This window comes from Podarcis pityusensis (genome assembly GCF_964106645.2).
Source record: "Podarcis pityusensis genome assembly, chromosome: 17".
Classification (NCBI taxonomy): Eukaryota; Metazoa; Chordata; class Lepidosauria; order Squamata; family Lacertidae; genus Podarcis; species Podarcis pityusensis.
Genome location: NC_138042.1, coordinates 29,730,795 through 29,753,848, shown reverse-complemented (window position 1 = coordinate 29,753,848; position 23,054 = coordinate 29,730,795). Strand labels below are relative to the sequence as shown.

Sequence of the window (23,054 nt, the reverse complement as noted above, 5' to 3'; positions counted from 1 at the left end):
AAAAGCATATGAAAACTCCAGCCAATCCTGAATATGACAGCCCTTTTATTTCCTGTGATCTGCGATAGTGAATGCCTTTCACCAATATTTAAAATTCTTCACCCTTTGCTGATTTGTTTCTGAGCCCAATTAGAGTGCTGCTTTTAGCTATTAAGGCCCTAAACAGTCCACTACTAGAATAGCTGAAGGATTGTCTCTTCTTATACGTACCTGCCTAATCAGGGGTGAGGAGCTGGTTCTGACTGGCAGGCCAGATTTCTGTCTCCCTCACCTCACCCCCAGACCAAGTCTGACAGGTGGGCGGCGTGTTTTTGCACACACAGTTTGAAGTCAAAAACCGCTTGAATTCAGAACAGCAAGCACCGTGCAACTGGGGGTTGCAAGACCCAACCACCAGCTGACCATGAGCGCTTGCGCGTTGCTGCGCATGGCGCTTTGCGGACCCGACAATCAGCTGATCGTCGGAGCCTGCAGTGCCCACGCCTTTGCCCAGGCCTCTGATCAGCTAATTGGCGGTTCCTGCAAACCCCCTTTGGCTGATCCGGGTCTTTACCCACTCCAAACCTGACGTCATGTATCGTGTAAGGTGTAAGACGTGTGCACGATATATCAGGTGTTTGTGGGGGAGCTTCGTAGGCCTAATGAGACCCACAGGCAGGAGGGACCTCAGCCCAGCTTCGATTAAGTTCTGCATTCCCCACTCTTTATGAGTTAGCAGGCGGTTACACAGCAGAGGGACATTTCTGCTTTGTGGCACCATTGTTCTGAAATGGCCTCCTGAAAGAAGCCCTTTTGGACCCATTATTGCTGGCCTCATAAAGCAAGGAGTTGCTCCATGAGCATAATTCTTTTGTGCCGATATTAAACATGTTGTGTTGTTGTGGAATGGCTATTTTGAATGCCTTTCTCCCTTGCTCTTCATTTCTGCTTCTAGGTAGCCCTGTCAAAAACGACCAGGGCTTTGTAGAGTTCCAAGTCGCAGGCCCACTGAGGTACATGTGGTGGTATCATGTCGTGGGGTTAGTTTGGATCAGTGAATTCATCCTTGCCTGTCAACAGATGACTGTAGCAGGAGCCGTTGTGACGTATTATTTTACGAGGTGAGAGATTCCGGGGCAGTTTAATCACGAGAGGCTGGTTCTCTAAAACCTCAGAAGTAAACAGGGCATGGGCAGATGGTGTAATGAGAAGATGAAACTCGAAGGCAAAGCCTCCAGTAACGTGCTTGGCTGGTTTTGATCTGTTATAAATGCATTCGCTCCAATACAGTCCACTCGATTATTCACCTAGGACACAGTTTCTGTGTAAACAGTACCTTGGTCAATATTGGATCTGATACGTCTGCCATGGCTGTTTAGCATATGACTATATCAGAGGCGATCAAAGTTCAATACTGCTGGGTGTGGTGCTTTGTTTGCTGAGGCCTGTAGGCTAAATATGAAAAAATGCTAAGTACAAAAAATATATATTGTATGTTAGATGAGCAACAGAGAGCACTGTTCCCACCCACCCCTGCAGTTACGCTGTTCTGATCTGTATGACCTGTGCCATGGGTAGGCAAACTAAGGCCCGGGGGCCGGATCCAGCCCAGTTGTCTTCACAATGCGGCCTGTGGACGGTCCGGGAATCAGCGTGTTTTTACATGAGTAGAATGTGCCCTTTTATTTAAAATGCATCTCTGGGTTATTTATGGGGCCTGCCTGGTGTTTTTACATGAGCAGAATGTGTCCTTTTATTTAAAATGCATCTCTGGGTTATTTGTGGGGCATAGGAATTCGTTCATTTTTTTCTTCTTCAAAATATAGTCCGCCCCCCCAAAAAAGGGTCTGAGGGACAGTGGACCAGCCCCCTGCTGAAAAAGTTAGCTGACCCCTGACCTATGCAGTGGGTCAGAACAAGTCTCAAATGAGAGAGGGTGCATTTTGTTAAGAATCACCATTCTTCAGATTATTTCATTTAAGTTAGACAGAAGACTGTTCCCTTCAAGGTTTAAGGGAGTAGTTTCCTGTCTAACGTGAATGAAATTCAGTATTGGAAGGGGGGATTTATTAAATGTGATTTTATTTATATTATAAATATAACTCTAAATCAAAAGTTCTCTTACATTTATTAAAGCACGCAAAGATGATGATGATTATAAATCACTTTGCTTGAAAAACTCAAGGGAATGAACTATACCAATGCAACATTTCCATTTACAGCAGCTTAAAATGCTGAAAGCACACTAAAACCAACAAACCACTGCTTGCAGATTGAAAGTATTCCCCTAAATGAGGGTATTGACTCTCCTTCCAGTCTCTTCATGAATTTAGACATCTTCAGGTGTCACCAGAGAGGGCTTTTTTGTTTTTATGAGAACAGTATGTGTCCACTGGCATCTTCCACAGTCTCTGGCTGTCTCTCTGGCAGTCTCTCTCATGTTATGCTCCTCATGCAAGTGGACCACTCCCAAGTGAATAAAATGGATGAAAGTTACATCCTGGGCTCCTGAGGCAACAGGTTCCTCATGGTGACTTGGCATGGTTTAATTTCTGTCATATTCCTTAAGCCAGGGGTCAGCAAGCTTTTTCAGCAGGGGGCCGGTCCACTGTCCCTCAGACCTTGTTGGGGGCCAGACTATATTTTGAAGAAGAAAAAATGAACAAATTCCTATGCCCCACAAATAACCCAGAGATGCATTTTAAATAAAAGGACACATTCTACTCATGTAAAAGCACGCTGATTCCCAGACCGTCCATGGGCCAGATTGAGTAGGCGATTGGGCTGGATCCAGCCCTGGGCCTTAGTTTGCCTACCCATCCCTTAAGCTTCTCTCTCTCTTGAAATCGGCCGTTGTTGATTCACAGGCCTGTTTGTAAATAACCCAAGTTTTGCATGTTCTTTGCTATTTCTGTCAGGGACTTTTTCCTGTGTTCATCAAGAATACTTGTGTAACTCTTAAAGCTGTGTTTTTAAGAAATGAATTGCAGTCCTGTCTGAAAGGAGAAGAATGGGCAAAGAGGCAGAGCAGAGCATAAAGACCACATGAGATGTTTTAAGCACAAGTGAAAACTAGTGTCCGGTTTATAGGATTTTTACCCAAGCGTACTAGTGGTTTAATTTGAAGTGGATAGTTTTGTCTTTCATCTAAACCAGTGTTTCCCAGACTTGGGTCTCCAACTGTTTTTGGACTACAACTCCCAGCATCCTTAGCTAGTAGGACCAGTGGTCAGGGATGATGGGAGTTGTGGTCCAACAACAACTGGAGACCCAAGTTTGGGAAAAACTGATCTAAACTGTTGGTTTATTTTAGCCCCATAATATGTATAGCCTGACACTCTGATTGTTTTGGTCTAGATAGCTAAACACACATACCAGTTCTTTGAATCAATTTCACTCCTGCAATAAGATCATGATACACCTGGATCTCCTTTAACAGCCTTCATTATAGTAGGAAACAGATGCAACAATCTCAGCTTAATAAATGATGTGCTTCTGTTGTGGATAATCTAAATCACAGTTTCCTGTTACATCTGAATGGGGAAACTGTGGTTTGATCTCCGTTTACTAACCAGGCTCTAAAATCCTGGTTTCAGATCCTGGTTAGCTTGGTTTGTGTCTTTTAATACTTTTACAAAATTGGTGCCATCATTTTGTCTGCCGTAGTATATGGAGACAATTGGATCAGTTCTGTGTGAAATCAAAATCTTATTTTCGACTAATGAAGCAGAACTTCATAGCCATCTCAAAGCCAGCAAGGGGCTGCCATAATGCGATATGTAAAAAATTAATTTGAACAAGAAAACACATGATATCAGTTAACACTGTAATAGACAAGACACGTTACTAGATAGTTCTGCCTTTTTAATCAAGAATCCCTTTAGTGTCTTTGTTTCTTGGGCTTTACGGACAGAGGTCTTAATGATTGCTGAGACTCACTACAGAACTACCATTGTAGGGTCCTTCACATCTCAAGTTGGCCTCTGAGTAACACTGTTGCTACCTGTTTTTGTCTGCTGATGCTATCTGTTGTCACTGTTTTTGTATTTTTTAATTTCTCTCTACAGAGAAAAACGGAATCTGCCATTCACACCTATTCTGGCGTCTGTCAATCGCTTGATCTGTTACCACCTAGGAACTGTGGCTAAAGGGGCTTTCATTATTACCTTAGTGAAGATTCCACGAATGATACTCATGTATATTCATACCCAAGTCAAAGGAAAAGTAAGGGGAACACTTTGCTATAGAAGTGTGGGCCATTGGTGGAACTGACAGATGAAAAATGTAAATAGAGAATAAGAACAGCCCAGCTGGTTCCCCAAAACTGATCTAGTTCAGCATTTTGCTTCCCAAAGTGACAAGCCAGATATACCTCTGGATTAAAAAGGAGAGTTCCCTTCTCTCCCTCATGAGTAAAACAAGCCTTCTGAAGCAAAAGTGGGAGAAACACCTATTTGGGGGTCGTGCAGAAAAAGGGCAAAAAACAGATTCTGTCGGGGCCTGATTTTTTTATTATTTAACTAAATGCACATTTAGAAAATGCACATATATCTTTAGAATGTCATTTGGACAATTTAATAGTCAAGATCAGTGTTTCCCAAACTTAAGTCTCCAGCTGTTTTTGGACTCCCAGCATCCCTAGCTAGCAGGAGCGCAGTGGTCAGGGATGATGGGAATTGCAGTCCAAAAACGGCTGGAGACCCGAGTTTGGAAAACGCCGGTCCAGATGTTGGCGGAAACACTTGTCCTACCTTTTTAGACTTTTGTAATGATTTAAAGCTCAGCCTGTTCAAAAAGGGGTTGTCAAAAATAAAGGCTGTGTCACAGTATGACGTCGCTGGCTGTTTCAGATACAAAGGAGGGATCTCAATGTTCTTTTCAACACGGCAGAATTTTCAGGTTGTGGAAAAAGAAATGAAGCCAGACTTTTGAGAGCTTTCGGCAAGCTTTCTTCATGACTGAAGTTTACCTTATAACAACTTTATACGGGAAAGTGGATGGTGAGATTCTTGGCCACTACAAGAGTCTAGATAATGAGGAGGGTGGGCCCCAAAGCCTTGTCCCATATGATCTGTGGGTTGATTCAGGCATGACTACCAACCACTTTTTCCTCTGGAGTGATGGTGTCTCAGCATGAACCAGGCTAGACACAGAGAGGGCCATTTCCACAACTGCAGGAATAACTTTTGTCACCACAACTGTGGAAATAGCTGTGAACTGTCTCCGTGTACTGCCTGGGTTAAACTTAGGTTTCTTTGCCTGATTACATCTGCCACATGATTTCTCTCCCTCATGGCGGGAAAAAGAAGCTTTTTTTGCATGTTTGACTTGGTCTTACGTGACCACCAATTACAGGAGCCATTGTATTAAAGCTGGGCTCTGAGCCCTTTGTTACAAAGGAAGCATATGTGTAAATTGAGACTTGTATATGAAAGTACTTACCATTTAGATACCAACCTACGCCCTAGCACTTAATGCAATTTAATGTTTTCTCTGATTATTATTTCCGTTTTGTTGTCGCCGTTCTCCCCATCTTAGGAAAATGCCTGTGCTAGATGTATGTTGAAAGCCTGCATTTGCTGCCTTTGGTGTTTAGAAAAGTGCCTGACTTACTTAAATCAGGTAAGAATTTATATTTCCCTGGCATTCCTTTTCAAAGGCTGGAAAGTTTCACTTCAACCTTCTTGCAATCGGCTCTAAACTGAAAGATGCCGGATGGTATGTTAACATTTGAATGCAGTTACGGACTGCAGGAATAGAGCCTTTACTGAAATTAAAATACGTTGTAGTTTCTCAGAGGCTGTAAAGAAGAACAAGTCTAATGTTTTGGAGGAGAAACCATCATGAAACTGTTGCCTATGAGCTAAAGCATATTTTGTACAACGGTTAAATATGGGTCTATTACAGTGTGTACGCCTTGCAATAAGAGTGAAAATCTTAAAACACCGGGCATTTTAGAAAGTGAGCATTTGCGGATTGTCCTCATTTGAAGGACACCCACAATGAATTGCAGTGGACAAACTATATCATACACAAGTTTCCTTTGATAGAAACATGGAGGTGGATGGGTGTTTAATGGACAGTTTAATGTTGAACCTGGCATGTTGCGTCCTGTTCTATGTGCAGGAAGGGCCAGATAATAACCCCCCTCCCCAGTTTATCTAGATTATCTTTTTGGTCTGTTCATCAGATCTTGCACAGACCTTCACTGTTTGGTACGACGGTGACTAAGTGAAGGATTGTATCCATCAAAAACTCACGTTAATGTCTATGAAGGTCTTAGATGTCGGGTGTGGAAGAGTGGAAGAGAACCTAACCAATGGCATTCTGCCTCTCTTTTCCCAGAATGCATATACAGCCACAGCTATCAACAGCACCAACTTCTGCACCTCAGCAAAGGATGCCTTTGTGATACTAGTGGAGAACGCTCTGCGAGTGGCTGCCATAAACACAGTGGGAGACTTCATGCTCTTTCTAGGAAAGGTAGGGCTGTGCGAAAAATGGAAGTTCTCCTCAAACAGTCTCTTTCTCTTGCACAATGCTGGGCAGTGTGTACTCTGTGCACAGAACATTGCTTGTAAACAGAGTTCTCATTTCCCCTCTTGCCTTTTTGCCCACCAGAGTAATATTCAAGGCGGTTAACAACAAACAACAGTGAAACAAATCATCACTAATCAAACAATTAAAATCCAGAAAGAGAAACACCATGCAGTTGCTCAGTCGAGCCCAAAGTGGGGGGAAGAAATTCTGATAATTCGGGGGGGGGGGCAGTTAATTGCAGACTGAGATTCTTAGGAAGCGGAATTCTTCACCTGAGACCACATCCTGTACTTTTGCAGAATCATGGCATTCGCCCAACCCAGCTAGTGTTCTTATGTTTTCACTTTCCTCTTGGAAGATAAACCAAAGGATGAGCCAGTCTGACCATTTCAGTGGATGTAGCTAGCAGGAACTAGCCAGGATGAATGACTATAGGAATGCAGGCATTATCCATGTTGAGGAGTAAAAAGGAGCTTTTATTTTTCTAAATATTTGAAAGCTTATGATTTGGCCCTTGACTCCAAGACGTCTCTTTCTGAAGTCCCAGATGGTTCAGTTTTGATCTTAACTTTTGCTGCTAGGTAACCCATGAACAAACCGTATTTTTTTTTCCTATTTCAAAGCACGTTTTATTTGACTGCAGTGCTCTTTGCACCAGTCTTCAAAGACAAATATGTCTACCGCCACCTCATGGCATTAGGGTCCTGCTTATGAATTCCTTCCCTCCTGCTCTTTGTGCATTAATTCATACTGCAACCAACCCAACTTTCAAGCGGAGACTTTGTAATCCCCCAAATAAACAAATCAATAAGTCGCGGTAGGAGTGAGCGCATAATTAGATATAATGGCCTTAGGGCGACTGGAGTGCACAGTGAGGTTTGCTTAGAATGGATTTGACATGTACCATGAAGGTCTCCCTCGAGGCCGGGAGAACACGTTTTTCATATGGCTGAAAATAAAAGAACGATGGGAAATGCTGACATTAGCTCTGCAGAACACTCTCCGTTAATGTCAGTGAAACACTGCCGCCCATACCAGACGAGCTCTGCTTTTCAACTTAAGCAAAGATACAGATTGAAGTAAGATGCAGCGATCCATTTGTGCACGAAGTTATCATTAAAAAAACAAGATTTGTGCCGGGAAATGCACTGAAAATCAATTTTTATGAAACTAACATGTATTTCTTTGGGAAAGGTTTCCGAAAGAAACTTTGAAATGGTTTCCATTACTTTTCAAAAACGTGTACTAATGATTCTTAGGGAGAAGGAGCACTTTCCTTTTACAAGTGAGAAAAGAGATTGGAGAAATCTAATGATTCAGAGAGCAGCGTAGTCGTCATCTTGAGATACTTGCCACGCATGCATACCCATTTTTTTTACCCAAATGATCACAGTATGCTTTCTTGCTGCTGTTCTCTAGAATAGGTATGACTTAAGAAACAACTTCAGCTACCCCTCGGTGTGTGTATTTGTGAAATGTTTTGAAATAACCGTATTTTTCACTCCATAGATGCACTTTTTCCCTCCTAAAAAGTAAGGGGAAATGTGTGTGCACCTTATGGAGCGAATGCAGGGGGGAGGCAGGCAGGAAAAGCCCCCAAGAGCCGCACACAAGCTCCGTGCGGCTCTTGCGGGCTTTTCTACGAGGAGGGCTCCCTTTAAGGAGCGTGTGGCTCCTGTGGGCTTTTGCGGGAGGTGGGGGAATTGCCATAGCCGTGCGCAGCCTCTCCCGGCCGGAGAGACTGCTCGCGGGTAAAGAAGCCAAGACAGCGAGCACGATCCATCCCGCTCACTGTCTTGGCTTCCTCTTTAGCCGCGCGCAACCTCTCCAGTCGTGGGAGGCTGCACGCAGCTATGGCAGAAGCCAAGACAGCCAGCGGGATAGATCCCGCTGGCTGTCTTGGCTTCTTTGCTCTTTGGGGCTGGGGGGGGGGACCCAGGCTTCCCCCTGCAGCCCCAAGAAGCTCTGGGAGAAGCAGACAGGCTTTCCCCCCTTGATTTCCCCCTCTAAAAACTAGGTGTGCCTTGTGGTCCGGTGCACCTTATGGAGCGAAAAATATGGTACATAATGAATCTCCATGTGTGTTTCATGCACATTTTATGACATGCGTGTGCAGTATCTCACCACCCATTCTAGAAAGGCAAAGGACCACAATTGCCTCTGCAGGGGGGGTTCTGTATCTCCCTGTCTTCTCCAGATCTGGTTTAAGTGGAGGCTTGGCAACACCGAGAAGCTTGTGATATTCCTTGTCAACTTTGTTTGCTCTCTGTCTGCTCTTCAGGTTCTAATAGTGTGCTGCACGGGCCTGGCAGGGATCATGCTGCTGAACTACCAACGGGACTACACGGTGTGGGTGCTGCCGCTCATCATTGTCTGCCTGTTTGCATTCTTAGTCGCTCACTGCTTCCTATCCATTTATGAAATGGTTGTGGACGTCCTCTTCTTATGTTTTGCCATTGACACCAAGTATAACGATGGCAGCCCTGGGAAGGAGTTCTACATGGATAAAGTTCTTATGGTAAGTTCTTTAGAATGTGGTGTGCTTCTGAATACAAGGAATCGTGTAGTGAAAAGAGCTTAAGAGTAGTGATAGGAGGAACTCTGTTCTGGTTTGCTTCATCATTTGGCTTGTCTATTTGTGGGCCACTGTATTTTCTTAGCATATAAATCTGGCACGTGGGAAGGTGCTTGGAAGTTCAGTTCTTGTTTCCTGTGATGGCAGTCCAGCAAGATAGATAGATAGATAGATAGATAGATAGATAGATAGATAGGTTCGTTCTAATGGCAACAGTCCAGTAAGAGAAAGATATACAGTATATATGGGGAAGAGAGCCATGTACTCAATCAGTTGCTTCTTTGAGGGTTCTGTGCTGTAGCTGCTTGCTCTGCTGAAGAAGCAAGCACTAGGGAATCTTGCTGAACCCTCGACCATATTTTGCAGGGAAACAGTATACAGTGGTACCTCGGGTTAAGAACTTAATTCGTTCTCGAGGTCTGTTCTTAACCTGAAGCACCACTTTAGCTAACGGGGCCTCCTGCTGCTGCCGCCACGCCACCAGAGCACGATTTCTGTTCTTATCCTGAAGCAAAGTTCTTAACCCGAGGTAATATTTCTGGGTTAGCAGAGTCTGTAACCTGAAGCGTATGTAACCCGAGGTACCACTGCACCATGGTTTTCTGCTTTAGATATTGTGGTAAACTGTTGTTTGACACAAACCAGAACACAACTAATGGAAAACTAGTGCTCAAGAATGTCAAGTTAGGAGTGGGGACAAAGTGGTTTATATATCACCACTCAGCTATGAAGTTCCCTGGGGAGCCTCAAGGCCAGTCACAACACAGGATTGTTGTGAGACTGACATGAAGATGGACAACCTTGCACGCGACCCTGAGTTCATTGGAGGAAGAGTGGATAGTAGTGTAATAAACAAACAACAATCATTAAAGCAGAGAGCATGTGGAGAGAGGGAGGGAGGGTGCACAAGTACCAGATTTATTCCTGCAGCACCAAAGTGAGGTTTGACATTACTTGCAAGCCAACTCATCATCTTGTAATATTTACAAGAGCATGGGCAATAATGTCCCAGGGCAACCAGAGGAGGAGGATGCCCAACAAGCATATCAGGAGTGCACCTCTTGCCCAAGCAACCCGGCTGGCACTGGGAAGACAATAGGACACGAAAACAATAGGACAGTGGGTGGTAGTTCTGTGGTCTGGCTGACAGGGACTGGTTTTCCCTATCTGGAAGCCCGGGTCTCATAACACAGGGGAAGAGAACCAAGTACCTGTCATACCTCCTGGCAGCTCTTTAAAAGCATGGAAGACAAATCAAGGGAGGAAAGTTCTCTCCACTATCTTCTCCAGTGTTCCAAAGACTGTTTGTGACAATAGTCTTCAACCATTTCAGATCCAACCCAAACACGCATTTGGGGGAACCATTTCTTAAATATTTTATCATCTGCTTACATGGCAGTAGTAAAAGGGTAAAGGTAAAAGAGCCCTGGACGGTTAAGTCCAGTCAAAGGCGACTATGGGGTGCGGCGCTCCTCTCGCTTTCAGGCCGAGGGAGCCAGCATTTGCCCACAGACAGCTTTCCGGGTCATGTGGCCAGCATGACTAAACCGCTTCTGGCACAACGGGACACCGTGACAGAAGCCAGAGTGCACAGAAACACCGTTTACCTTTACCTATATATCTACTTGCACTGGCGTGCTTTTGAACTGCTTAGGTTGGCAGTAGTGCTGCTATTGTGACCCATCTTAGATGAGGCTCAGTATTGGGCCCCAACCCCCCAGGTGAAGAATGATTTTCTATGATCATGAGTCATGATGGAGGACCTTTTCCTTACCGTCTTTCAGGAATTTGTAGAGAACAGCAGAAAAGCAATGAAGGAAGCTGGCAGGGGAGTTGGAGCCGAAGGCAGGGAGCTCAAACCAATGGTAGGTCCTCTGGAAGAAGTGGCTGCTCTCTTCCAAGAGTTTCACGTGTACTTCCTGTCCCTTTCTGTTTTCACTGACTATGCTTCTTCAGGAGAAGTCTTTGTCGTTTGTGTCACTCAGGATGTTCTGCTTTTTTTGTTTGTGAGCTTGCCTATCACCTGGATGGCAGAGTTTTTGTCACAGCTGAGACCATCTCCCATAAAAGTAAGCTGAAAGGAACTGTATCTTCATGCTTCTACTGTGTTTCTGTAACCCCAGAGCGCAACCGAATTCTCTCAGTAGTGATGTTACTGGTACTCAAAATTACCTTTGGGCTGTATACATAGAGGGGGGAAACAGCCAATATGAAACATATATAACTATGCACCCAAGTATCCTATTTGTGGTAGGGTTTCAAAACTTAGTCCATGTTTTTAACTTGACATTTACTATCCTTTTGTTGGAAAATAAGATATTACACTGAGTTGCTAATAGGATTCTGGAAGGCACAGTGGCTATCGCTATGAGTCACTTGACCTCCCTCCACACCACTTTGCTGCCTCTGGGTACCTGATATATCTGGCTGATAAGTTCTGAGGTGAGTTGGAGTGATTCTAGCTTGTTTATTTCCAGCCACATAAGCCAATTCACTTCAGCCTGATTTTGACGCTTAAACACTCATTTTTTTAAGTTTCCACGCATTCCTCCATCATCAAGGAAGTTGATACAGTTATTCCTTTCAACCTGCTAAAGTAACATTTCTCCTAATTCTTCTCTCTTTGCCATTGTTCTTTCTGCGTTTCAACATTGTGCCTGGTGGAGAAATGTGGATTTGGGCTCCCTCACTTCAAACACGTCCTTTTTCCATTTTAACATGCAGTAACTTTTTGATAAGTCATTAAATTCTTGGAGATAAGAGAAAGCCAGGAAACAGTGTGAAGAAATTATATATTTCATGTACTCCATATTGATAGCAATACTGAAGAAACATGTCCTGTCCCCCTGCCGCAATATAATACTTGTGGCTGGTTCATACTATACGTTGGGGCAAATTTTTGCAGCCAGATACATTGACTTGGCAAGAGTAACATATACAAATGAGCTCATACCTCTCAGAATTAGATGTTGCGACCCTTGTAATCTCCCTTGGAAAACTGAGAACTCTTAACCCAGCTCTTAACCCAGGTTTCTCCAACCTCAAGTCCCCAGATGTTGCTGAACTACAACCCCCATCATGTCCACCAGCATGGCTGATGGCCAGGGATAATGGAATTTGTAGTCCATTCATACCTGGGGACCCAATATTGGGAAAAGCTGTATTGATTCCTTTTCACCGGCGCTCAGTTGGCAGTGCTCTTCTTTTTCAAATGCATAGGTGGGCATGATTTGACATGGGGCAGGGGCCTGTGGATTTCATTAACACATTGACGTAGCTGCTTTATTAAACACGAACATAGATGCCTCCTGAAAGTCATTAGATAAATTCATGAAAGTTCAGTTTCTCGGAGGCTACTAGGAATGAATGATAACTCAGAATGAGACCTAAGTGTGCAGAGGCTGTAGACTTCTAATAACTGCATGCCAGAAGTTTGGAGCCAGGCAATAGGGGGTGCTCTGCTTTTGAGCTTTCTGGGAGCTTCTGCATGATCAAGGCTGGAAACAGAATATTTGACTAGATAGATATTTGATCTGATTCAGCAAGGAAGTTCTAATATTCCATTCACATGTTTGCTCAGGGACCTGCCAATCCTCTCGGTAGCCCTGATTGCTACAGTTTGAAACTGAAGCTAAAAATTAACATTATTTTTTTGGGAACATAATGCTAAACAACAAATAACTCTGCACAATCCTCAGGCTTGCATGCTCCTCCTTTCTCTCTTCTCTTGGCATAGCTATCTGAAGATCAGAAGCACTTGCTTCCTGATACATCCAAACCCAAACTGCTTAGAGTTAGTTCAAACAAGCCAAGATCAAAATGTGTTTTGTGATCTTGACTTGTTCACCAAAAAAGAAAAAGACAAAACAAACAAGTGGAGAGGCCTCTAGGTCTAATCAGCAGGTCCACAGACTCTTTTGATCAGGCCCGGTCTTGCTCCCTCCACTGCTCTCGCCAGTTTCCTCTTCTCCACCCATCCCTTCCTCTGCTTTTCCCCATCCCAGCCGCAACCCTGCTGTTTCTGCTGCTGTGAAAAGAGGGAGAGGGAAGCAGCATGCCGATAAACTCGGAGGCCCAACCGTGACCCATGGTGATCAGGGCAATGTAGCTACTTCATCTAGAACTCTGCTGTCAGAAGCTGGGCTATTAATTGGGCACACAACTTTGTACAAACAAACCTAGTGCAGCTTGCTGCTTTATCTAGGTTCAGCCAGAGAGAAAAATCACACTATGTAGATATATATATATATATCCACTTTGGAGAAAGTTTGACTAATATGTCTATTTTTCAGACCTTCATTCTTGTATCAATCAAATCTCTGTTTATTGTGCCAAGGACTGAAAACCGGTGCAGCAGAAAAGTTTTTAGTGTCAGTGCAGCATACATTTTTCAATTATGCTTATGAATCTATGTTCTAAATATACACTGTTCTGAAAAATTATCTCTACTGGTACTTTGTAGTAAAAACAATTAATGCACTGGTGGGATCCTTAGGCAAAATGTATAATTGGGTTAAAGGATTGAAGGAAACTGCAAGAAAAGTGTGAGATTCTTATGTTTACGATGTGATCAGATTGATTGTTTATACAAATTGTGTTAAAACTGACTAAAATTTTAAAAAGTGTCTGTGTAGGTATATATTATGTACACAAGCACATAAATATATACAATATTACCCAGGAGTATTATTTTTCAGGACTTTTTAGATAATACTAGATAAAATTTTAAAATGTCATACTTTTATTTTAAGGGGAAGATTGGTTATTTTCAATTATTAAAGATAAAAAGGCCAAAAGAAAAAGAAAAAGAAAAAAAGAAGCTGGGCTATTAACAGACGTAATACTTATTATAGGTGTTGGTACATGCATACAGCGGTTCTCGTGCAAATGGCAAAAAGCATAAGCCACACTGAAGCAGATTCGCTGTCATCAGAATGAGACCCACTGCTTTCTTTCTGGGGGTATGCAGTGGGTACATGTACCCCTAAACATTTTGCGTTGCCCCAACCGGCGGACCGACATGCCAGCTGTCTCCGCAGTAGCAGCGCGGACTGGAGCTCTGTCATTCTCCCTGCTGGTGCCTAGGTAGGGGAGTCCGGGGTGGCCGTAGTGGAGGCGCTGGCGCTGCTCCTCCTCGCTCAAGCCGACCACACTGCTGCTGGGGGTCTTCCCGTCCTCTCAGCGCCGCCACCTTGAGTCCCTCGTCCAGGGTTTGGGGGGGAGGAAGGGTGCGAGGAGTGAGGGAGCAGCCAAAATGAGAGTACCCCTAAACATTTTTTAAGGAAAAAAAGCACTGATTAGGCCTACATATATTTTGTAGCTATTTTATTTATTTAACTTGACTATTTATAAGGCACCTTTTCACAACCAGACCAGTGGATTTTCCATGGCACTTGGCTAGTTGTTGTTTTTCAGTTGCACATTTTATTAATGTTTGTTATTGACACGTGAGGGCAGATTCCCCGTTGATCTGACTTAGGCACCTGAATGAAGTTATCAATATAATAAGCAAAGACTGAATGCAGCTGACCATTTACCAAGTGATGACTTCCCACAGAACGCATGTTGACTTCCGTTGCTGCCAAGCAACAAGGAGGATTTTCCCACACACCTGTGCAAAAGCAGAAAGCTGAGGAAGCAGGGAAGTGTTCAAATTGTTTCTGTCACATGGTTGTGTATCACAGACCGTCTGGTTCCATATCGTGTCGTGGACAGGGTGTGAGCTTTAGATCAGGAACACAACCAGCTCTGTCAAGAAGCTTAGCTGGGTGCCTTTGGGGATCACCGGCACTCTCTCAGCCTAACTTGCCTCATGGGGTTGTGAGGATAAAATGGGATCAACATCACATAAACCAACCTCAGCTCACCGAATGAAGAGCCACCTACAAATCTGAAATAGGCTTTAGAAAAATCTCAGTTGATAGACAAGCAAAATGCTTTCCAGAGCCTTCTGAGATTGTGAGAGCCTGTTGCATTTGAAACATGTAGTAGTTTGTTTTGTTTGGATCCACTTCGTTCATATAGTAGAGAAACTGATCTAATCATTCAACCAAGACAGGCACCTAAGCATCTTTCCAAAATGCTAGGGTGATGAACTTTTTAAATTTTATAATTCTAAAGGGTTTGGTTTTTTTTTTGGTAGGCTGTTGACTGAATTTTGATTCCCGAAGAGCTTTCTGGTGTCCCTAATTCGTGACTCACCAAGTTTGTTAAAATGAGTTGTTTTTAACTTTGAGCAGGATTCTGAGAACTGGTTCTGCGCAGACAAGGGCTATGCAGTCTTCTGCTTCCTGAAAAGCAGCTCCACCATAATTTGTGGCAAACCGTTTTTGAAACTCTGAGGTGTTGTTGTTTTTAAACACCATCAGACATGAAAAGTAGACCTTTGGATCCTGGCCTTTGCTGTGGCTTGAAAAAAGAAGCATATACGAACAATATCATTTCTAAAAAGTGTGTGTGTGTGTGTGTGTGTGTGTGTTACTTTAATGGAATTTTATTTTGAAACAGAGTTAAAAAGAAACCCAAACTCAACTCTACACATGCACAACCCAGCAAGGTTACTAAAGGAATTAAGAAAATCACTGATTACAATCCTTACTATATTGTGCTTTGGGAGAACTAGCTCACTAACTATATTATTATTAATTTAATTGGTGTACCATCCTTCATCTGAAGATCACAGCGTGGTTCACAACATAAAAAATACAAAGCAAGAACACAAAATGCATAACAAAAACAAACCAATAAACCCCTTCCCGCAAACACCATAGGGTGTTTATATATAAGTTATATATGACATGTGTATCAGCATAAGATGGGCATTTGTACTTTATTGAAATTTGATTAGAAGTTTTAAGGGTTTGCATATAGAAAATGAACAGAAACCATGGTACCGTAATATCTCTTTAAAAACCAGGATTCCTCGTTGATTCAGTTTGTACATATGTCTCCCAGATTTTATTCAGCCACTGGCATTTAGATGATTGTTTGGATACTTTAGATTGCGTGCTGTATGAAACTTTGTTGCTGTATGTGATTGCTTAAGAAGGTATATGCAGGAATCCATGGTCATTAGGTTCAAAATGATGAGGAAGCATATCTTTGGGAGTTACCTGCAGTAGACTAATCAGGAGAAAATTCTGGTAGTAATCAGCAACCATTTCCCCAAACTACTGCATTGTTGGACATTCTCACCCTAGATGAAAGTATGAGCCAGTCTGACTGTATCCCTTAGAATAAAGGCATAGTTTCAATGCAGGTCCCTGGTCAGCAGGAAGGGGCAGCAGAGTTTACTTGATTTTCCATCACCAGTGAGGTTCAGCATGGTGCAGATGCACTGGCAGAGCCAATCCAGTGCCCCCTCTGGTGTTTGCACTGCGCCCCTGCCTTGCCCCTCTTCCTCCCAGTAAGTCATAGCAACACCGAAAGCAGAAAGCCAGCTATGTGCCATCGCCTCTGCCCACTGTTGGAATATGCTACCTGCTGAAAATTTTGTACAGTATTATGCTTCCTTTACGTTAGTGTCAATTGCTAAAGTTTCAAAAGAATTCCACAAAGGCATTTTTGTATTTTTAAAGGAGGCTTTTCAGAATTAATGTTTCACTTTTTAATATCAGAATACTAGGGGAAATCAGACAAGCATTATTAAATTAAATGCCTGGTAATTACACAGCACACTATACGTTACCAACACAATTAATTAATGAAACATCGTAGAATTTCCTAAGAACCGCCATATAGCGAGACTTCTGTAAGCACATTTTCTTGAGGATATTCTGTTGCAAAAAGCAACGTCCCCACCCCCCATTCTTTAGTAAATTAATGCACTACATTAAATTTGCTGGCTTGAATTTCAAATGCAGATAACTTTTCAGAATTACTGTGCTGGTTATGATGGTGCCTTTCTGCCTGTAAACATCAGGGTCCTTTTTTAATCATTTCCTAACTTCATTTATGACTTATTTATATTTTCCAGGCCTCTGGAGCAAGTTCATCTTGAAGCTGGTCAGCCATTATGGAAACCATCAACATTCCAAAACAATATCTATCTTATCTTATCTTATCTCTCTATATATATCTATATATATATATATATTATTTAAAAAGCAGCCAAAATCAGAGAAAAGGAACAGGGATTTAATACTTTTTTAATGATTATTTTTGTGAAACATGTACTCTTTTCATACGGGTGGCTTTTACAAGCAACTTTTATCATTGTTCCATTTCAAATTCTAAACCATTGTGGTTTGTGGCAGTGCTATGATTGTAATCCGATTGAGATATTTCACAAGTTGGAGAAGGATTCCATAATATTTTAAAAGAATCGTGTAAGATTGCCGATTTGGAATAACGTAAGTGGGTCAAGTAATTTTCCCTCGTGGTTATTTTAATGAGCATAAATCTTTAAAACTCAATGGATAATGACTGTTCTGGAGGGGGAAATCCTTCATAGATTTTTTTTTTTTAAAAAAAAGAACTGGGATGAATAATACATTAATCATGTTGGATTTTGCTTGCTTTTTCGCAATGGGATGCTAATAAGATCCAGTAAGTTCAACTTAATCCAGTTTTTTTCCTCATTAACACATTAGACAATTTATATCTAACACATTTTTAAGAAAACCTAACCAACTCCTCAGGTATTTAGATATTGAGACAGCCCCTGAATCTGTGAAGGACAAACTAAAGGCATATGAGGGAGGATGAGTTTTATATTATGCAATTTTTGTCCTGTTTCACCTTATCATTTCCCCTTGAGTTCAGTATCGCCCTTTGCACATCATTGTTCCTTTGAACTACGCAAACTCTTTAAATAAGCGGTTGGACAGCAGGCTTCGGAAGCTCTGCCTCAGATATATACGTTACTGTTCATCCATGACTACATGGAGAGAGACCATACACAACTATACACTAAAAGAAAAATTAAGTACTGTAAGTCATTTAAGTTTCTCTTTACGGTTGGAACCATTTCTTGGTCTTGGTTTTCATTGTACGTTTGGTTATTAGTGGAGTACGGTGGGGAAGAGCAGACAAATCTTTTGTGGGTGGGGTGGGGAATAATGTCACTGCCTTAGTATCTAAAGCAGTTCTTGAAGTGGCCTCTGTGCATTCAATGCTCATGGTACCTGAGTGCCACATGAATACTTCAGAAACTTCCAGATAGCAATATTTTTGTCCTTTTCTACCTTTCCCACACTCCAAAAAGGAAGGATCGAGCTGCTATCTTGGTTATTGGAGTGGCGAGACACATGTTGTGGTGGCAGAGGCCGTATGCTTGAGCACACCAGACGCCTATACAGTGGTACCTCAGGTTAAGTACTTAATTCATTCCGGAGGTCCGTTCTTAACCTGAAACTGTTCTTAACCTGAAACACCACTTTAGCTAATGGGGCCTCCTGCTGCCACCACACCGCCGGAGCCCGATTTCTGTTCTCATCCTGAAGCAAAGTTCTTAACCTGAAGCACTATTTCTGGGTTAGTGGAGTCTGTAACCTGAAGCGCATGTAACCTGAAGCGTATGTAACCTGAGGTACCACTGTATAGGGAGTGGGGTATTTGAAGCATGGCACTGGCTTGTGGAAGGATGTTGATGCTCCCCCCCTCCAAAAACTGCTTCAGCCCATAGCCCGCCCCCCGTCCAAAATCTTGGTCCCCACCCAGAGAAAAGGAGATGAGAGACAAAAAACGCTAAGAGAGAAGGGTTCAGTGGCCTTTGCTCTCCACCCATATTGCACTTTAAATCGCCTCCGATCTTTCCAGTTGCTAGGAAGTTGGTATAGCCCCTATACTTGGACGTAGTTCTGCTGTTTGTGTCTGGCTGTCCCTTACCATAGTGAAAATACGAGGGAATATCTCTTGGGGTTCTTCATTGAAACAGTTGAGGACGTTCAATTTACAGTACAGCCATTTTATGCCTGTATATCAGCAGCGGGGAACTGCTAGGCCACCTGAATTTGACCTACAAGGCCATTTTGGGCAAACTGCATCTACCTGTCACTCACTTGACGGCTTAAGTGTTAAGATCCCTTAGTGCTATATGGGGTCTCAGCACCATAGCATTAACATTAACTGGAAATCTTGGCTGCTGCCTTTTGCTGTGAGAGCGCGGCCAGAGGCTTATCTCTGATCTTAGCGCTGTGGTTCCGCACCACTAAGACAGGAAATGAGAAAACCGCTGCCTGCTCTCTAAAACTAGAAGGCAACATTTCTGCCCATCCCTGAGAGCCTAACTTTCAAAGGCTTAATCCGGTGCCTCGAAATTCCTTCAAAAGTTAAAATCTTATGCTACACCAGCTCTTTAAGTAACTGGGATTTCTGAGAGAGAGAGAGATAGAGAGAGAGAGAGAGAGCCCTTTCTAGGTAGACAGGCTTCCCATTAAATGTATGTCCTAGTTTAACAGTGCAACGTTCTCATAGGAAAGAATTGAGAGTGCGCTGTGCATTCCTTACATGGCTTTCTCATACAGCAGGTCAGGTAGCAAGACTGCTTTTGAACTATACCATTTTAAATAGCAAGGGGTATTTGTGTTTGTGTGTGTAGGTCACATGTTTGAACAAGCCCAGTCACCGTATGTCGAATACTAGCATGTCAGGCTGGGCTAGAACTCTTCTCCCCGACATCTCACCCTGTAGTCTGAAGTCGAACTGGAACAATTGTAGACTCCTCACCTGCCGCCTGTGTAGGCCAGAGAGTGGGACCTTTACAGATAGACATTGCTTTCCAGAAGCTTCCAAAGTTTGACAGGGCTCAATCCCCATTAATGCAAATGCACAGAGGCCTCCTGAAGAACTTCATTACGAGTTAAGTAGCTTTCATCTATCCAGTAATAAGAACTTGACCATTTTTATATGTGTTAAATTCCTTTCTTCATTCCTGAGACTTTAAACTACATAATGAATGCTAATATTCCATTGTTTGGCTTATTGTAATAGTAAATGCTTACAGTGTAATTGCAGAGAATAATTTCATGATCTGTTTATGCGATATATTCCGTTTTGTTACAATTTTTTTAAAAGAACTATTTTTGTTAATGTAAAGTTAAATATTTCAGAGCAGAATTTTTAAACTTTATTGCACTAAATGCAAATGTGGGGAGAGAGAGAGAGAAGTAATGCCTCAATGGATGGATCACTCCTTAAGAGAATCTTTTTCTTTCTTTCTTTTTTGGAAAAAGAGAGCTATTGTTCTAGATAAGCTTAGCTAAATGGGTGCAGACACCCAGTAGAGTTGAATGGCCACCAATTTTTTTATTATAAATGGCTGTTTTGATTCTGTGCTTCCTTTCAAAGGATCAGACCTTTTAAAATTGCTGCTGAAGGAAACATAGCATTCTGTAATTAATCGGTGGTCTTTGCTGTGTAACTAAACGCTTCAGTTTCATTTTTATAAATCATCTGACATCTTAAAACCTTTTCAGACTACTTGCAATAAATTTCAGGACAAGTTTAAAAAAAATGGGGGGGGGGCAATAATCCTTTCTCGGTCGGTCACAGAAACCAATCATGGAAGTACATTTTAAGACTAGGAAACTAGATTAGCCTCTGTTCCTGCTAACACTATAACCCAACGTGATTAACTTTTCCAACATAATTATTGCCATGAAATCTTCATTCGGTGTTTTGACATGAATCAACGTTGAATGCATGTGTGTTAGCAGGAACCAAGGCGTTAGTCTAGGCTTAAACTAGAGCACTGCTTTAAGTCTCTTTTAATGTATATATTACATGTTACTGTAAGGATATTTAGGAGGAGAATTAAGAGGAGCCTTAATTTGTTGGAGGAAGTGCCATGGCTCTGCTGTGGCACTGGGTTTTGGACACCGTTTGCTTCGGTCGCTGGGAGTATGGCAACAACAGTGGGAAGAAGACCTGGGCTCAGCAGGTTGAAAACCACGGAAGCTGGATCCCAAAGCAAGGAAAATGGGTCACTTATATGCAGCTCCTCTGAGGTTAACTGCCGTTAACCTGTTTTAGAAAGGATCACTCAAGACGGGAGGCTTGGATTTGGCTCACCTTGGACATCATCCGAACACCTGCGTCGCCAGGTCCCACCAGCTTGTGTTCCCTGCTTGTCGGAAGCCCTGGGAAAAGAGAGGTGCTTTTCCGGAGTTTGAACTTACAACTAGAATTGTAATCAGAAACAAAAATTTTGTATTTTTGTATACCTTGATTGTGCAGCATTTTTATATACAGGTCCTGTTTTACAAATAAATTTGGTTTCTTAACATGGTGTTTAAAAAGTTTTGTGGCTATTACTTCCCTCAGGCAGCTGCAATCTGCAAAAGACACTACTGTACAAATGGCAGCTGATGTGTGAACCCATGCCCCCAAGTCTTCATCCATGTGCAGGTGCTCTGGTCATGCTACCTGAAGCCCGGACACTTCTCAGATACACTTCTGAGTGTAGACGAATCCGTATACTTGGCCAAGTATTAATGTATTAGAACAGTAACCAATCAAATATTAGTAATTTCAAGAGGGGCTGTATTCTGTAAGACTTCAGCCCATCCCAGGAACATCAGAGGGCACAATGGCTATGTGTTTGGTGTTAAGAAAGTTGTTTTAAAAAAGAAATGTGTGCCCTTAACTTGTGTGTCCTTAAGTCTCAGCCCCTTCCAATTAATCGCTTAAAGTTTCAGATTCATAATCTAATGATTAAAACAATTAAATATTGCAGCCCTTCTGTGTTTTCTCAGTAGGGTAGGAGAGCTGGGACAAAATTCACATCTGGCTCTTTGGTTTCAGATAGTAAGTGGGCAGATGAGTCTAAAAAGCCCAAGACACAATTTTTCATGGCTATGGTGGCTCATTTACCAGAAGTAATGTATTTACTTCTGGATTCAGGGAGGTAGCCATGTTGGTCTGATGCAGTCGAAATATATAACAAAATAAAAAAATTGTCCAGTAGCACCTTAGAGACCAACTACGTTTCTTCTTGGTATAAGCTTTCGTGTACATGCACGAAAAGCTTAGAGTGTATCTGAAGAAGTGTGCATGCACACAAAAGCTTATACCAAGAACAAACTTAGTTGGTCTTTAAGGTGCTACTGGACAGGTTTTTTTTATCTTTTTATGTATTTACTTATGGTAAGTGTATACTGGATTCTGACTAAACTAAACCACCTAGAGAAAAAGCCTTGAGCAGAGTAGCTCCCCTGGTGCAAACCTGGTCTATATAACAGGTTAACCACATGCTAAAACTTTTCCAGGCTGAACTAATTCAGACTGCAGATAAGGGGTGGCATTTTCAGGCTTCCGCATGAAAAATATGGAAAGATAACACACTGGGGATAAAGCTAGACTTGAGCCATTCTCTTGGACCATCTAGTTTTCCGCGAATGGGCTTGTTTGGTTTCAGTGCAGAAGATAACTGACTCATGTAAGTGACCACCTTCGGCCTGAAGTGGTACAGTCCAGGAACAATTCCACCATCTGATGAGCTGCTTGCCTTGATTGCATCTAAGGATCTGGCTCTATAGTTTGCAAGTGGGCAGAGAGGGAAGAGCTTGATGAGGTGGTATTCTTAGCTGCCTTCAATCAGCTCTGTGAAGCAACTTGGATTGATTTTGCCTTTCATCTTTAACAAGCAGAAAGCCTATCTGCCCTCCCAAGGTCTTTGTGAGTTTGCTAGAGGGCAAATAGCAGGTGCGCTTCCAAAGCCAGCGCCCTGCAAGAAGCCCTAAGAGTAAATTGCTCCCCGCAACCCAAGGGGATGGGATGGGCTTATGACCCCATCCAGAGTTTTCCAAGCATAATTTTTTCAAAGCAGCCCCAGAGCGCTGTCTCCCTCACTTTGCTGTTCTCTGTTTTGAGCAGCTACCTGAATTGGTTCGGCAATAAACCAAGCTATTCACTGATTGGCGGGGCAAAGAGTTTGGCTCTGTTGCAGCCCAATCAGAGAAGGACTTGCCCATCTCCCATCTGTGTAGCCCTGTCTGCTCTGTAGGGCATTTCTGTCAAC

The 23,054-nt window shown here is 42.6% G+C and overlaps 1 protein-coding gene across 2 annotated transcripts in view; it reads left to right on the top strand.

Annotated features, from left to right (window-relative positions):
* SLC44A1 (solute carrier family 44 member 1) overlaps positions 1 to 21,318 on the top strand; it is an 80,517-nt gene extending 59,199 nt beyond the window's left edge. Inside the window, exons 10-16 of one of the 2 annotated variants that reach the window (XM_080986781.1) lie at positions 935 to 1,100; positions 4,047 to 4,203; positions 5,518 to 5,601; positions 6,325 to 6,462; positions 8,801 to 9,037; positions 10,879 to 10,959; positions 17,070 to 21,318. In XM_080986781.1, coding sequence (XP_080842907.1) covers positions 935 to 1,100; positions 4,047 to 4,203; positions 5,518 to 5,601; positions 6,325 to 6,462; positions 8,801 to 9,037; positions 10,879 to 10,959; positions 17,070 to 17,093 — 887 coding nt within the window. In that variant the 3' untranslated portion in view covers positions 17,094 to 21,318. Of the gene's footprint in view, positions 1 to 934; positions 1,101 to 4,046; positions 4,204 to 5,517; positions 5,602 to 6,324; positions 6,463 to 8,800; positions 9,038 to 10,878; positions 11,184 to 17,069 lie in introns of those variants that run through there. The other variant, XM_080986780.1, reaches the window with a different exon arrangement.
* Positions 21,319 to 23,054: the final 1,736 nt, after the last annotated feature.